The sequence below is a fragment of the Ammospiza nelsoni genome, chromosome 1, assembly GCF_027579445.1.
Source record: "Ammospiza nelsoni isolate bAmmNel1 chromosome 1, bAmmNel1.pri, whole genome shotgun sequence".
NCBI classification, from domain to species: Eukaryota; Metazoa; Chordata; class Aves; order Passeriformes; family Passerellidae; genus Ammospiza; species Ammospiza nelsoni.
Window position 1 is genome coordinate 11097614 of NC_080633.1, and position 17037 is coordinate 11114650.

The following is a 17037-nucleotide window of genomic DNA, read 5'->3' on the forward strand; positions in this document are numbered from 1 at the left end:
AGGTGGAAGGCATGTGGCTTGCCCACAGTAACCAACAGGTTAGGCTTGTCACAGAGACAAACATCCCTGAATACCATTACATGCCTTCTGACCTTCCTCCTCCCTTTCAACAAGCAAGCAGTGCACAACAAACAAGCACTGCTAAAAAAAAAAAAAAAAAAGAAAAGAAAAAAAAGCACTTTGCTCTATGGTCTACAAAGCCATAACCCTACGTGCCACGTGCCCAGCAGACACTTCCTGAGGCTCTCCTGCCACATCCCTGCTGCCAGTGAGGCAATGCTGAGTGTGCAGCTGAACCAGGAATTCAGGATTTGGCTACACGGGGTGGGGAAATGCCACGGCCACAGTGAAACGTGCGATGAGGACTAGCAGCGATTGTTGTGATTGCAACACCTGCAGGGTGCCTGCTGAGCTAGTGGCACAGTAACCAGGTCTGGGCACAGGGACACCAGCTATTCTATGTTCAGCTTCAAGATGCACTGCGTGGGTAGGACCCACGCTATCACACTTCCTAGAGCTAGGAAGGAGACAGCTTTAGCTCACAGCTGAGCAATAACCACACAATAATCCTGCTGCTGCTCCTCTACAAAGCAGCAGCCCTCCTTCAGAAGCTGTTCCTAAAGCTGCACTGGCCATGGCAGGTTTTGGCACAGAGAACAACGTGGCTTGGGTACAGGCAGCAGCTCTAAGACCCACAGCACCCAGAAATAAAAACTCACACTCAAACAATACAATAAATACAATATTTCAGAAATGCAGCACTTGAAAAAACATTTTCCTAGCAAATCTGACTTGGGAAAGCCCTTTAAAAAGGGGCATAAATTACAGCAGTCACTCTGCTCCCAATATTATCAATGAGACCCAAACACATTAAAGCATGCAGTTGCCTATTGCCTCCAAAAGTCTCCTGCTCCACAAAGGCAGCAGAGACACCCTAACACATCATGAGCAGAACACATGTTAAAACCTCAACCATGTGAACTTTTATTTACTTGCATAAGTGTATCTCAGTGAATGAAGGCAGTGGACAGGCTCATTATGGCCAAGCAAAGCACAGACATAAGGTACTGCATGTTCAGGGTGTAAAGAAACACAGAGTTGCCTTGAAAACCATTTAACTAAGGAGTATAGCATGGCCAGAGTATGACTTCTACAGCACGATAAAACTGTACAAATTATTGATCCCACTCTCTGTAGGGACTAATTTTGGGAACAGGCCAGGAGCTGCAATATGCCTAAAGGTAGGAGCTTTAAAGTAGCAAATTATTTCATTTTCTCAGGCACTGAAGACTGTCATGCACTTGACTAAGAACACACCAACAGCAGCCTGGGGGAAGACACTGAAAATGTGATATTGCCTGTTCTTTACCTGCCTCCCAATTCCAACTGATCCTCATTTAGGCTGCCACAGTCAGAACACACGAGCCACCCCGTGTGCTGGGTGCACCACCAGTGGCACATAAAGAAAGATACTGTCAGTGGCCTAAACTCATTCCAGATCTGGCTGCAGGGAAGTTACAGCACTGCAGATACAGATGCCCAATTTCAAACCATGTCCCACTTCCTCAGAGCTTTCTTGGATTATGCTTACAGCAACAGAAACCGCACCATAAAACTGCATTACAACTTTGGCACACTACATTAGCATATTTATTGAGGGTCTATGCCAGTTTGATTTCAGGTTTTTTTGGAAGCATTTACTAACAGATGTTTTAATTAGTATCTCATTGGTGTGTAGACAATGATGTGACACACCAAGAAGCATTTTCTGCATAAAGCAACAACGTTACATGTACCATGATACAAACAGCTCTTCCCACCCTCACTACCACAGACGAGGGCCAATGGACTGGCAGCGCATCACAGAAAGGCAATTCTGTATTTAACTCCTCTCCTTCAAGTTTTCAGGGTACCGACAGGGAGGGGGAGGCACAGAAATGAGAGCCACAGGCAATCTCAGTAGTTCATTCTCTTCACCCTCAAAGCGTTAAAACACAATGTCAACATCAGCTCCTCCCTGCTGATGAAACTGGCCCCAGTGCATTTTACTTTCTGGCTCGGAGCCCTTACAAACCGTTACAAAAAGACAGAAGACAGACAGACAGCTCAATATATTGACCACTTCCAATAACTAATTTGGGACACGCTGGGTCATTTGTCCCTTCTATGAAGTGCTGTAGCCTCTTAGTGGTGAACGAACCCTGATTTTTGGGGGCATTAAAAAAAAAAAAAAAAAAAAAGGGGGAAGCTAATAGCAGATTTGCGTTCCAGGTAAGAGCCAACGCTAGCATCAATGCACATGAATACTGCCCACTCTCTTCCTCCGGGAGACACCGATTACATCTGATACACTAAAACCGTCTCCACGACCCTGGTCGCTCAGTGGCCACCAGCGAGGACACTGACAGGCACTGCTCGCTGCCTGCCTGTCGCTCCTTCCCCGTGCTGGCACACATGGAAGCGGGGAGCGGGAGCCGGGCTGAGGAGCGGAGGGCGGGCTGGGGCTCCTGCTCATCCTCCCTGCCACGGCAACAGCTCGGGCTGCGTGCGCGCCTTCCCAGCCCGGGGACCGGCGGAGCATCACAACCAGCCACGCCAAGAAGCCACCACAACCTTTCAATTATACATTAAAAAAAAAATCCCGCGAAAAAAAAAATATATATCGTTTCGTCTGAGTGACCTGACTAGTATTGTCCACAACGACCTTATCGGGGGTGTTTTGTTGCAGCCGAAACACACACGCGCTGCGTGGACTCCGTGGGAGTCTCTCGATGCGGCCACAGCGGGGCTGGCTCGCAGGTACACGGCACGATTCCGCCAAGCCGCGTTTCCCTGGCAGGGCAGGAGCCCCCAGCAGCCATCCCCACGGATTGTTCCAGCTCCCGCACCACCGCGTGCGCGGCCGAGCCCCGCCGCCAGAGCCCCCTGCCGCCCCCGCCCGCGCCGCGGCGGAGCGCGGGGGGCTCGCAGGTAGAACAAAACCCCCGCGCCGGGGTCCCCGACAGCGACAGGGGCCGGCAGGGGAGTCCCCCGGGCGCCATCGGGCTGGGGCCGGCCCCGCAGGGCCGCAGGGCGGAGGGTGCGCGATGGGGGAGCGGGCCGGGGGTGCCGCGCCGCTGCCGCGCCGCCCGCGCCCACCCCGCCGCGCCTTTACCTTCGGAGAGCTCCAGCTCCAGCTCGGCCAGCCGGGCCCGCACCTCCAGCGGCAGGGACACGCTCTCCAGGCTGCGGTCCGCCATGCTCGCGCGGCGGAGACGGGCTCTCCCCTCCTCTGGCTGCCCGCTCTCCCCCTTTGTCCGCGGCTGGCGGGGCGCGGGAAGGCGGCGGGGCCGCGGCGGGTGGCTGAGTCCTCCCCGCGGTCTCAGCCGGGCATGCAGGGGGAGGCGGGCGGGCGGGCGGTCCGCGCGGGGGAACGGGGCGCGGAGGGAGGGAATGCGGAGGTTTCTCCTCTCCTCCCCTCTCCTCCTCCTCCTCCTTCGCCGCCTCCTTCAGCGGGGCCCCGCCATGGCTGCTCCCGCCGCCCGCCCGCGATCGCTCCGCATCGGCTCCTCGCCGCGCCCGGCCCACCCCCCGCCCGCCGCCGCCCGGCACCGCGGCGGCGGCTCCCCCTGGCCTCGCCCCGGCCCCGGCCCCGCTGTCCCCGCCCGGCTCGGGCTGGCGGCGGCGCTGGCGCTGCGGTGCCGCTGCCGCGACTGGGGCTGGCCGGGCACTGCCGCTGTCACATCCACGTGACCGCGCCGCCCCAGCGCCGCCCGCAGGGGGCGCCCCGCGCTGCTCGGGCCGCCCCGCCCGCCCCACGCGCCGGGGCCGCCGCTGCCGGGGGACCGGGGTGTGAGGGATCGGGGTGTGAGGGGCCGGGGGTGTGAAGGGCGGGAGGGGTGTGAGGGAATGGGGGTGTGAGGGGTGTGAGGGGCCGGGGTTGTGAGGGGTGTAATGGGTGTGAGGAATGTGCGGGGTGGGAGGGGTGGGAGGGGTGTGAGGGGCCGGGGGTGTGAGGGGTGTAATGGGTGTGAGACGTGTGAGGGACCTGGGTGTGAGGGATCGGGGTGTGAGGGGTGTGCGGGGCGTGAGAGGTGTGAGGAGTGTGAGGGGTGTGCCGGGCTTGGGGTGTGCGGGACCGGGGTGTGAGGGAACGGGGGTGTGCGAGATGTGAAGGGTGTGCGGGGTGTGAAGGGCCGGGAGTGTGAAGGGTGTGCCGGGCCGGGATGTGCGGTATGTGCGGCGCTGGGGTGTGTGGAGTCAGGGGTGCGGGGTCGGCGGTGCGGGGGGACCCCGGGCAGGGCTGCCCTGGCTTTCTTTCACTCATGCCAGCTCCCAGGACCGGGGCTGCACGAGGCAGGCTGGGAAGGAGTGATGTGCTCGAGGCAGGCGGAGATTCGGCTCCGAAACCCTGTGCCCCCTTTTCTTTCCCCACCAGCCGAACAACTTCCAGCCTACCCCTATCTTCACTCCTATTCTCTGTGTACAGCCAATGGAGGACTGCACGGCGTCAGGTTAACAGTGGGACTCCATGATCTTAGAGGTCTTTCTCAACCGAAATTATTCTATTCTATTCTATTCTATTCTATTCTATTCTATTCTATTCTATTCTATTCTATTCTATTCTATTCCATTCCATTCCATTCCATTCCAAACAAGCCATGGCAATTCTGGTGCATATATCACTAAACCATGGTTGGACATTGCCATGGAAGAGTAGCAATTTTAATATGATGATAAAGAACGAAGTTGACATGTGTACCGGCTGACACTGAGCCAATATCTGGGGAACACAGTAAGAAGGACTGAGGACTCTTAATTATACCACTCCAACAAAAGAAGGAATGTTTTGAAAACATTTAATAAAACTACCTTTCAAATCAACAAATGTATTCCACAAGGAGCATCTTCCTTTTTTCCCCTGTACATATTTTCTTTTTTTTGTTTGGGCTAGGGTTAGTAGTTTGGCTTAGATTTGGTGGGTTGTTTTAATCCCTCATGAGAAGGAAGGAGCAAGACACCACCAAGGTTTCAAAAATCCTTGGGAGTCCCAAAGCTAGGACAGGTCTTGTGGGACACAATGTCAGGAGAAAGGAAAAATCATAATCCTCCCCAGGTGAGCCTTGACTTACCAGCTTACTGTTCTAGTCAGGGACAGAAAAGGATGTAGGAGTTTCTTGAAAAGATAGAGCTTAGGCTGCAACTATACTAAACAAAATAGTATTTTATTACGTTGTGGAAGGAAACCAAATAATGTCATGTCACAGCTGTGCTGCACAGGCACTAGCACTGGAGTGATTCCTGCAGCGTGTGCAGGGCTGGTGGTTTCTCGTGTTTTCACTGGTTGCCAGCCCCAGACTGGAGAGCTGCTCACACCCAACCCTGGCCCATGCCAGCATCACTCCAGCCAGACCAGCAGCAGAACAGGTTGGGAGACTTTGGTGAGTTTGCCTGCTGTAAACAAGGCTTGAGCACACACAATTTCTTAATTTCATGGTGCTGCTGTTTGTTTCATTGTCATACATGTTGTTTTCTGGTAACCTCTGGTGGGTTTCTCTTCAATGCAGTGAGGAGGAAACCCTCCTGGTCAGGCTCCTTTGGGAAGGGCCATTGCTTTCAGCAGCATGGTGACACACATTATTTAGGGCCGTACAAATGCCTCTCCTCCAGCACTGTGCTGGCCAGGAGTAAGAATTTTTACCTTTAGTTGAACACTGCATGTTTCAAATACAGACATTCAAAAAAATATCCAGGTCTTTCTTGTTCATTACATCCAGATGTAAACAAAGAAAAGCAATTAAACCCAAATATGCTCCAGGGTTCCTACCTGAGAATCTGAGTTTTGTTTGTTTATTGTGTGCAGTGGGATGAAATAGGCTGAAAGAATCATCCTTCTGCAGGAGTGGCTTTTTCACGTGTGATGGAGGCAGCCAGCAGGGAGGCAAGGGAAGGCTTTGTGGTGCTCCAGCTGCTTTCACCAGTGTGCATCTCTGAGTTGCAACTTTACTTCCCCAGTAAAGCTGATACAATATGATTATTTAACTTGTTCCCTGATCATTACAGACTCTGTACTGCTGCTGTTTACACCACTTTCCAAATTTTTCCTTTCAGGAAGTTGTACAAAGGGACCTAAAGAGAAGTGGTTGAACACTCACATTGTGACTGAATTTTCTTGGCTCTTCCATGACAAGCCCAGGGTTCCAGCTGTTGGGTGCTTTGAAAGGAAGAGTGATCACTTGGGCTTGGATGTCACCCAGCAGAAGTGGAAATGGCTGAATTCAGCAAACACTCATTCAGGATGATGTCCTTGGTCTTGGCTCCTGTGGAGAGCCTTTGGGGTCTGCAGGGCTCCCCGGGCAGGCAGGGCCATCCCATCACCTGGGACTGCTGCAGGCAGAGGTGAGAGCTGTGGGAACCCTGATGTGGGGCTTTGACATGCATGGGGCCATGGCAGCCTCCTCTGGAAACCTCACTGATTCCCCTTGGGCTGTCTCTAGAGGAGACATTTCTTATTTATGCAAAGTGTCAGAGCCCAGACTCCAGGAAGGAAATCTCAAGCATATAAACTTGCACAATAGTTTTGATGAAACACTGAAATTGCAATGAAAAAGAAGCAAGTCAGGACTTTTGACTTGCTGGTCTTTATTCATAGATCCTTTTAGGTTTATAGGTAAGAGGTTGTGACTTGGGAAAGTTCCAGACTCCAAGAAGAGCAGGATACTATTTGTATTTTGGATGCACTGATTAATTAGGTCAGAAAGAAGTGTATTTTTACTTAAGAGTACATGTGTAGCAGCCAAATCCTACTGGTGACTGTGGATCACCTTATGGTATTGGTACCTGAGTGAAACCTCTCAAGGACCACACAGAATTCACTTGCTTACGTAAAAATCTTTTTCCCAGCTCTCTCACAGCAGATGTATCCACATTTGCAGAGATTTAGCCCAAGGCCAGGTCTATGCCAGAAAACATTCACAGTATATCAGTGTGTCAGTATATCTCAACTTTAGGAAAAGGACAAGGCACTAAAAATATTTAGGGAAAGGAAAAAGCTCTTGTGTAGAGACACTGTTAACTTAAAGCACCTAAAATATGTGTGTGTCTCCTGCACACCCTAGCAAAAGCAAGTGGACTGTGTCTGTGAATGAGCAGGTCAGCTTCTCTTCTGTCTGGGAGAGGGGAGAGTGGGGATTTGGCCAATGTAGCAAAAAAAAGTCAAAAGCAGGAGGCATTCAAAAAAAAAAAACAACCAAAATAATCATCTGCCTGGAGGGACTGGGTTATAAGGAGAGATTACAGAAATGCTTACTCAGTTTGTGAAACAACAGCAGAGATGGCCCAAACAGCTGCCCATGATGATTTGAAAGGCAGAAGCACCAGGGAAGTTGAAGCTGGGAGGAAAGCAGGGTAAAGAGGATATAACTGAGCAATGTAATGGAAATAGGAACAGCAGCTGAAACTCGTATCAGGGGATGAGCAGCATTAGACTTCAGAGGAGGCTCTCAAAGGAAATGGTGGAATCCCCATAATTTGAAACATTAAAACCAGAGTAGACAAAGCAATCATGAATATGCTGTAGGAAATAATCCTACTGTGGGATGGGATGAACATGCTTGTCTGGCATCGCTTATGCAAAGATGTATTACTTTCCTTTTTTTGCTGTTGAAGTCAATTTATTTGTTCCCCTTCACCTCTCTACTTCCATTCCATCTATTTGCATCTGTCTGCTCATGTCTCACAAACAGATCATGAAATGCATTATTCTTTTGCTGTATCTACCACATATGTGTCTGGGTGGCTCCCTGATGCTGAGTGTAAATAGCAAAATAATTCATTAGTTAGATAAATTAATCAAGTTTGTCATGAATGGCATGCAAAGGGTTCTATAATTATTTCCAGGTTGGTTCTAATTTCTTTTCATGCTTAAAATTTAAATCCAGTCACATCTTCAAATTTTTGTCTTGGGGAAGCAGAAGGGGAAAGGGAAGGGAAGGGAAGGGAAGGGAAGGGAAGGGAAGGGAAGGGAAGGGAAGGGAAGGGAAGGGAAGGGAAGGGAAGGGAAGGGAAGGGAAGGGAAGGGAAGGGAAGGGAAGGGAAGGGAAGGGAAGGGAAGGGAAGGGAAGGGAAGCCACATCATCCTTTCTCACACATGATTTTCATTCTCTGTTGTGCCACCTAAGCAAGCACCATATTCCACTTCTCCAAGCTGTTTAGACACCTGAGATCCATTTAATTACCGTGGGCACATGGCAGATGTCAATTGCTGCATATCTGGGCATTTGATTCTCTGTCTCAATACTTTGAAATAATTTAGATGTCCCTCTCTTAACCCACTGTGGTTTATGAAAGTAAATATCAGGAAAGCCAAATTAATACCATGGATAGAGTGATCTACTTCAGTGTACAGGAAAGTGTGCGGCAAATCCAGGACAGCTGAGAGGAAACTTCATAAATTTCAGTAATTTTCTTCCTTTCCACCACTGCAGATGAGCTCTGGTGGTGGGGGAACTGCAAAGTTCCTTTCTCCTCCTGTCCCTGTGCCAGAGTTTACTGGCCTCATAGCACAGCTGGCAGCAGGGAACATGAATTCATGCCTGAGCTCTTTCTGCACATAGTTTGGCATATTAGCTCACATGCTGATGAAACTGGATTTGAGCTAAGATGCATAAAAGGGAATTTTCTTGGCTAAATGTGAGGTACTGCACAGAAAAATGAAGAAAAAGGAAACCTTGGGAGATATATTTCCCTTGATCTATTAGGTAGTTCTCTCTCTGTGTCGTATTTCCATTGTTCTTAAAGGAGTTTTTTGATTATTATACATTTAAGGTATTTTTTACAATAGTATTTTGTGTATTTTAATGATTTTCATACATCCTTCTTTTTATTAAAAGCAAAAATGTAATAAAAAGCTTTCCTTGGCACAGTTTAAATTAACTTTGGTTTTAAAGTTAGTCCCACATAAGATGTGTTTATTAGGCTCCTGCAGTCTGGCAAAACCTGTTTACACAAAATAAAGATCCTCCCCACTGCTCTGTTTGAGGCTGGAATTGATAACACATTTCACAAGTTCAGAGAATTTGGAGGTACTGGAATCTGGAGATAGGAAATGTCCTGATATTCTGTAAGAATATTCTGTAATACAGGAAAAGATCCAAACACACACATGCATAGCTGGTGTCTCACCCTCTCATCAAGGTTTGAAGCAGCAGTGATGCTTACAGTTTTTGGAAAAGTCATCAGCTTTTCTTCAACAAAATTTTTTAAACTTCTAAGTGAATTTTTTTTAATCTACTGAAGTAGAAATGTGAAGTTAAGTATAGGAGAGCAAATTTCCTGGAGTAAATTCCTCTACATTTTTCTGGGGTTTTCCTGTAAAGTTTTTTAAGGAAAGCATTAATGGATGAAAAAGGAACTAGAATTTTTTAATAGCTTGCCCTCCCTATGAATTAAATAAGTTAATTCATAATATCATATTTTTTAGCAAGAGAAAGGCAGATCAGTGCTTTAAGATGTCATACAAAACTATTTTAACATTGTAAAACTAATATGAGTGATATTATGTTATTTAATAGGCCTCTCTGAGCTGACCATTTTTACCTTATCTAAAGAACATGAAAATGACAATAGGTTAATGTTCAATTAATGCATAAAAATAACTTTCAATGACCAGAACACATCTTGAGATTTTTTTCTACTGACCTGGATAAATTCCTATTTGAAGATGCCTTAATATTTTCATGGATTCACAGCAGTCAACAACAAATATCCTTAGAAATTTGAAATTATTCAGGAAATGAGGAAAAAATACTTATTTTTCTATTAAAAATAAAAGGATGTTTTAACCATTGACCATTTTGCCCAGTTTCTACCACCTGAGGTAAATTAAATCAATTTCAGTTTATTATTGTCAAACAAAGTAGTGATGGTGCATTCTAAAAATTCAAAACATTCCACTTGTGAATGTTTTTGGATTTTTTGGGTAGTCCTAGGAGAGTTTCATGCTTTCTTGATAATAATCAGAATAAGTTACTTTTTGTTAGTGCAGAGTAACAGATGTACATCCAAAGAATTTCAGTATCTCTGTGACTTAAATATGAAGTGGTCATAGAAAAAATACACTCTTAAAGGAGTATACTTTTTCTTACTTGTTTTCCCAGCTGACATGAGAGCTAGATTGTTATGTTAAGACTTTGAGCATTTATGCCAACAAGATGCAGAACGTGAATTATCAGTGATTTTTGGAAGCAAAAGTGGTGCCCATCTAACGTACACTTTTACAATGTCTGCAGCACCACCTTTTCATTTTCAACCTTTTCTTACTTGGCAACCAAAAAAAAAAAAAAAAAAAGCTTAAATTGTAGTCTGAGAAGTGTGCTATTATTACCTTTACAATCTGCTCCAATTACATACTGTCTTACACCTGACATCTACCATTAGCAATTTTGCACAAATGGCAGTAAACATATGACAATTACTGATCTCACTGCTTACCTGCATCAACTGATTTCTGCTGTCTTTCTGGAAGTAGAACGCTTTTGCATTTCTGAGGCAGTAATTTCACATTTGAGAAAATTCTGCTGTCATCATCACTTTCACCATCACAATCCATGTAAGAATGTAACTCAGCTAAACCCAAATTGCTAGTCCTCAGTCTTAGCTCTTTATCACCTTCCAGTCTGTGCACCTCAGTGTTGGCTCTGCTGGTTCTGGATACTCGTTCCCAAAAAGAAAGCACACATTTTGGTCAGCCTCCAGCAAACCCAGTGCAACCTCAGGGATGCCCTCTGGGCAGTCAACCCTCATTCCTCACAGCAGTCCAGCAACCCTTGTTTCCTTCTGGCCAGGCTCTTCACCTGAGAGCAATGCCATAGGCAAGCTAATTTTTCTCTCTTTTTTGAGAAAATTGTCTAACTTGATCCTGTCCTGAAACTCCCACATTTATTTTTCTTTATAAGGAGCCACTTCTTCCTTCTAGCATTACCATGAGGTTCTGACACGTCTTCAACATTTCTCTGTACTCAAGTTTGCAGTGCCAGCTTCTGTATGAGCTGAAGACCTGAAAAACATTTGAAGAGAACTGTACTCAAGCTCCTTCACAGAAATACTTGTTCTGGAAAATCTGGCTTCCTATTGTCTTTCAAAGCTTTACTCTGAAAAAAAATTCTCACTGGCCATTTGCAAAAAAAAAAAATCCTGCCAGAATTTAAATGGAAAATGTTTGTGGTTTACGTGGCCATTAATGAAACAGGCCAGAAGTTTTCTCCCTTGTATGGCATTTCCTTATTTGATTCATGAGTGCAAAACCCAGGATTTTGCACTAACCTGCTTCTGCAGGCAAACACTCCAACCACATTCCCTCTTGTTATTTAAGGTGCATGATTTATCACTGCTTCAGGCAGGCACAGAAGAGGAATTTCTTACTTGTGAATTTATGTCAATTTTTGTTAAATAATTACATGGAAGTCGAGTTCAGTTCTGGAAACAGGATAAACCAGCAGTTATTTTCATTTCTGTGTGCTCTCTGCAAATGTTTAGGTCATTGATTTAGTCCTCACCTTGCTTAGGCAGCAGATTAATGAATTATGGTTGGACTTGATGAACTTTATGGTCTTTTCTAAGCTAAATGGCTCTGATTCTATTAATTAATATGTATTTCTCAAATGAAAAACCAGGGCTTGGTGTCCTCAGTATGTGAACAAATACATGCCGATGGTGATCTGCCACATCTGGCAGGAGAGGGGGACCAAACACCTGGGCAGGACCAGGGCTGCAGACAGGACATGGCTCACCACAGTCCTGATTTTCATTGTGCATGGGGGTTTTTTTTCTTTCCTTTCTAAGCTGAAAAGGTTAATGTTTGACTATTTATTTGGCTGAGCCTCCTTAAAGGCATGAGCTCAGTGGACCATTTTAATAACAGCAGACAGTGCTTCCTGCCCCCTCTTCTCCCTGGCCCTGGGAGCTATTCTTACCAGGAAATATGAAAGTCCACAAACACCACATCACTGGCCCACAACCCCATGTCAGCAGCTCAGATTAATCACCTTTATACTGTTTAACTTTTGGTGACAAGCTATTACATTTGTCTTTTTAACAGTCCAATAAATTTGGGTCAGGATTGACAGCTGGGAACTTCAGTTCCAAAGTTTAATATTAATTCTTTCTTCATCTTATTAATGCTTTTAAGTACAGACACCTGTCTGTTGGCTTCCAGAGGCATTGGAGCTAACAGTGAAATAATTTAATTTTTTGGGGTTATCATCCAGAGAACAGGGTAACATCTAGCTGTGTAGAAAGAAAATTATATTTACTTATATCATCAGGTGTTGTGAGGACCACTTATTTAACAGTACTTGTGTGCTTCTCCAGGTAATGCCAGGACTTCCACAGATACCATGGTTATCTAACATTAAACATTTCTTTAGCAATATAAGGAAACAATTTTACTTAAGAACTGAGACAATTCTTATGCATTAAAATGCCTCCAGCATTTCCTTCTGGTTTTAAGACTGTCCTTGAGATTTTACAAAAATGTCCTTTCACCACAATTAAGAGGGATAGGTTTTCACTTTCTGGAATTTAAATCTTGCCTTTCAGAGAAAGCAGGAGAGCTTAGTATTCTCCAAACAGGGCAGTTCTGCATCACTAAAACAGGTTTAAATCACACACTTTGATCTTGCTTCATTCTCTTTTCTTGCTCTATTTCTACTGTGTCTTGGTCTGATTTTTAGCTGATCTGTTTACTGACCTTTAAAGCCTCTCCTACATCACTTCAGAGGCAAGAGGAGGACCTTGCCTTGCCTTGCAGTGTTATCAGATAAAGTATGAAGAGCTGAACCACTGGAAGCAAGTGAGTACCTGACCTTGGCTTTGTCTGGGTACTAATGAAGGGAAAAAATAGATGGGATGAAACTCAAACCTTTGTATATTTTTGGTACAAGCCTGTATATGAACATCTTAATTTTGATGTGAGGCCTTCAGATCACAAGGGAATAGATTACAGATTGCTTCTAAACAGTTTTACTTAAAAACTATCTAAACCACTTTTGTTTCAAATTAAACAGAAGTTATGTCAGTTAACTTGCATCAGTTGGGAACAAATCAAAACAAAGATGAAGTAAAAGTGCCATTAATCCAAAGTCAGAATGGTCACACCAGTTAAATTGGTGTGACTGTAGGGAAGACTTAGTATCATGAACTATTGAAATAATTTATTCAGATGTAATTCTGCCCAAGGGAAGAATTCAAGCAATTGCTTCCTTTTCCTCAGCCTTCTTTGTATAGAAAGCTTGTTAAATGCACTGATGCTTTGTAATTTTTTGTTATTGTTAAGAAAAACTTCTTCCCATTGAGTTGTGTCCTTGGTTTTCTTATGTGTAGTTCCTCTGGAAATAAAACTAATAAAACAGTTTGTATTGCAGGAAAGAATTTGATTCACAGTTTTTTCAAGATTTCACCCCTCTCTGAGCTGTGATGTTGATTCAGGACGGGTGAGTTAACTCCAGATCTTCTTGTAATGTTTTCTGGGATTTCATTTGAAAAAACTCATGATATGACTACCTCACACACACAAGGGAAGAGGACATTATTATGTCTTTAGCCAGAGTAGTCAGTTGATATCTTGCTTGAATGTATTTTCAAGATGAAAATGCAATTTATATGAATTTGATACATTCATTTTGTCCCTTTCATGTTTATTTCTGCTACAGAAAGGGGGGTAACCCCACCCCGTGTTGTCTGGTTTTTAAATGCCACAGGAAAAGCATTCTTTTCATGTAGCTTGAAAGCATAAAATAGATGTTGCAAAATCAATCACTGTTATTGGATGTAATGGATACTTTTCAAAGAAATAACCTTCAGGTTTTTTTGTATGTTACAGTGTAACCACTCATGGACAATTTTTTTGTTGGAAGCTACTTGCACTTTAGTGGAAGGGTAATTCTGGGGCACAATGGTGATGGGTAAGTTCATGGAAAGGCATACATCAGAAAAAAATGCTCTGTGTAATGCAGATATGATTGATTATTTTAGGCATGTCACATAAAGGTTAAATTACCCCTGTGAACAAAGTGGAATTTAGAAACTCTTGAGATATTCTGCTATCAGTTCTATGATCAACTCAGGATTTCATATGCTTTTAGGATCATTGCTTGTTCTGTGGTTGTACTGTGGAATTGAGAGATAACTAGTTTTGCCTTTCCTTCAAAAATCTAGATTGTTATTATTGTTGCTGTTAGGAATGAAATTCCATAATGGCTTTTCTAATACAGACTTAAATGATACTAATAAAGCAAAGTACTTAGTTCACCAGCATGTCAATAAACCATTAAAACAATCCATACATAATGCTAATTCTAATTGGTAGTGTATTAAAAGCCTGAGTTTTTCTTAGGGAGACAGAATACATACCCCCTGCTTTCAACTGGAGTTACATCGGTTGTGGAGAGATTACTAAAGAACTACTGGGAATTTTACTTGGTTTGTATTTGTGTCCTTTTTGTTCAAATACAAGATAAAAATGTACAATGTTTTTTTTACTCTGTCTTTCTGTGGTAAATATAGATCAGAATTGTTACATTTGGCTTTCCCTGATGGAGGGCAAGAGAGAGAGAGAGGCACCTTTTCACTTCCTTCAAACTGTTATGAAGTGTCCAGCACCCATAGCAAGGCCCTGCACCTCTGTGCACCCAGACTTTACCCACAGCCCTTTCTGGGACAGCAATCTCCTTCCTCTGCCCCCATCCATTTCCACAAAGTCTGCAGCACTCCAGTGTCTTTTTCTCCTCTGCCAAATTCAGCAGAAAGGAATAAAGACAAGAAGTCATATTTATTAAAAAAAAAAAAAAAAAAAAAAAACAAAACTGAAAAATAAGGAACTTAAGGTTTTTTCTCATTGTAGGTCGCTTACAGTCAAAAAGCTAGAAGATTATATTCTGCCAAAAAGGTTGATACATGAGTAAAAGCTGTGTGGAAAAATCCTGTATTGAATTATTTTTGTTGGAAGGCACCTTAAAGATCATCTAGCACATGAGCAGGGACACCTTCCACTAAACCAGGTTATTCATCCCCATCCAATCTGACCTTCATCTCTTTGGTTTAAAATGTTCCCAAACTGTAGCCATTAATAGGCTTTCTAGTACTCATATGAATATTCAAATACATTTTGTAGTCATATCATGTTGTAAAAGGCCACAGAGAAGAATACTTGACACAGCTCTCACATCAGATATACATGTACATTAATCAAGACTTAGATAGCTCAAGTAGAAATTACCTCAGAAAGATAGAATGCAGTTTTTAATGCAGAATTATCTTTCAGATATGTAGTGAGATGGTTTCTGTCTTTAATGAGTGCAAATGAAATCATACGCAGTGCAGCTCGTGTTGGGAGATAGCACAGGAGGTACAGGGTCAGGAAATGAGGATGCCACAATGGTTAAAATGAGAATATGGAATGGAACTCACCACAAACTTTAACACAGAGTTTACTTGGTACTCAGCCATGCCTCTTGCAAAAAGTGGATGTAGACTATTATTAAATAAGGTTTTTTTGTTCATACAAAAATTAAAGCCATGCTCAGCAATATGCAAAATGTCAGGGAATAAGCCCTGAAACTTGAGTGTTCTTCAGCATCTGGGTTTGCTGGTACTCCAGGTTATTTCTGAATGCACAGGAGCACCCAGCTAGTAAGTTACACACCTTTCTTTGGAGCACAAAAATCCCTGTATTGTCCAGTGAAAGGGTGATGACAGCTCTTGAGACACCCAGCACTGCATGTGTAACTAAGGAACAGTGTACCCTGACTGTGATTATATTTTGCCTTAATCACTTCATGAAAAGGGTGACTGGTTCACTGCAGACAAAGCTTTGTTTTCTACTACCCCTGACATTAAAATGCTGACTCAACACCTTAGGTAATTATTAAAAAAAAAAAAAAGTCTTGAGTATATTTAATGCCAACAGATTTAAGCAGCCTGGTTTCCAGCAATGCTGAGCTTTTCTGGATCCCATTAGATCCACAACAAGGTCCTGTGTTCAGCACCACTACAGATAAAAGCAACTCAACAAAGCAGCAGCTCAGGGGCTGGCAGCCCCCCAGTGCTCAGTGCCAGGTGCTCCCTTCTCCCCCAAAGCTGGAGCTGGAGAGTGCTGGTAGCACCTGATTTTCATGAGCCTGAACCAGAAAAATGGTGAGTGTCCACCCTGCAGAGAAGGATGTGACTCCTGGTTGGACACACAGCTGGACATCAGCTGGGCCAGTGTCAGGGAGAACATGGCCACTCCTGCCAGCCTGCACATCAGTTCTGCTCAGTGCTTTACTTCATATTTGCCAGAGGGGAGGTACATGTCCATGGTGAGGGGCTGTGTCTCAGGTGGTCTGTGATGACTCATTAATCTGGGAAATTCAATTCTTTGTCTTTAACCTATGCTCTCTCCATTCTGGTAGGTACATCTTTTGCTGTCTCTATGAAACCTGGATTGTAATTTATGTTCTTGATGCACAGAAATAACATCCACTTCTGAATGCATTTTGAAATGTGCCTCACGGGGTATAGCTTAGTGAACATGTGAAACAATTTTCCAACTCACTTTCAGCAAGCAAGCTATATTTGCATCAGCACCATCTTGCATTAGTCCTACCCACACAGCAAGAAGTGTCTGAGTATTATCTGTGATGCTGCACAGAATTAACATGCAAAGCCCAGTGAAAGCTGGACTGTGTTTCCTGGGCAGTGAGAAAATTCCACAGCCCTTACACCCCATCAGATTTCTTTCAAGCATTTCACACAATTAGCTCAGAGGACACTGGAATTATATTCCGATAACATGCATCTTTCCTTCTTGTTTCTGGTTACATGAATTGTTTTTACTATGGGATTCTTGAAGATTACAGGCTACCAGGAAATTTTCCAGAGTGCTATGTATCTATGAGACATTCTGGGATGCTTATGAGAGCAGCAAACCCTTGGTTTCCCATGTAGTCTTCAATAGGATTGATAGTTATGGATTGCAGGTATACTGGAGACACTGGAAGATGAGCTTTGCAATTATAGTTT

The 17037-nt window shown here is 44.4% G+C and overlaps 1 protein-coding gene across 2 annotated transcripts in view; it reads right to left on the minus strand.

Annotated features, from left to right (window-relative positions):
- Nucleotides 1-3498, minus strand: part of DIP2C (disco interacting protein 2 homolog C) — a 313009-nt gene extending 309511 nt beyond the window's left edge. For both annotated transcript variants that reach the window (XM_059471165.1, XM_059471173.1), the window contains exon 1: nt 3155-3498. In XM_059471165.1, the coding sequence (XP_059327148.1) occupies nt 3155-3239 (85 nt within the window). In that variant the 5' untranslated portion in view covers nt 3240-3498. The remainder of the gene's footprint in view (nt 1-3154) is intronic.
- Nucleotides 3499-17037: the final 13539 nt, after the last annotated feature.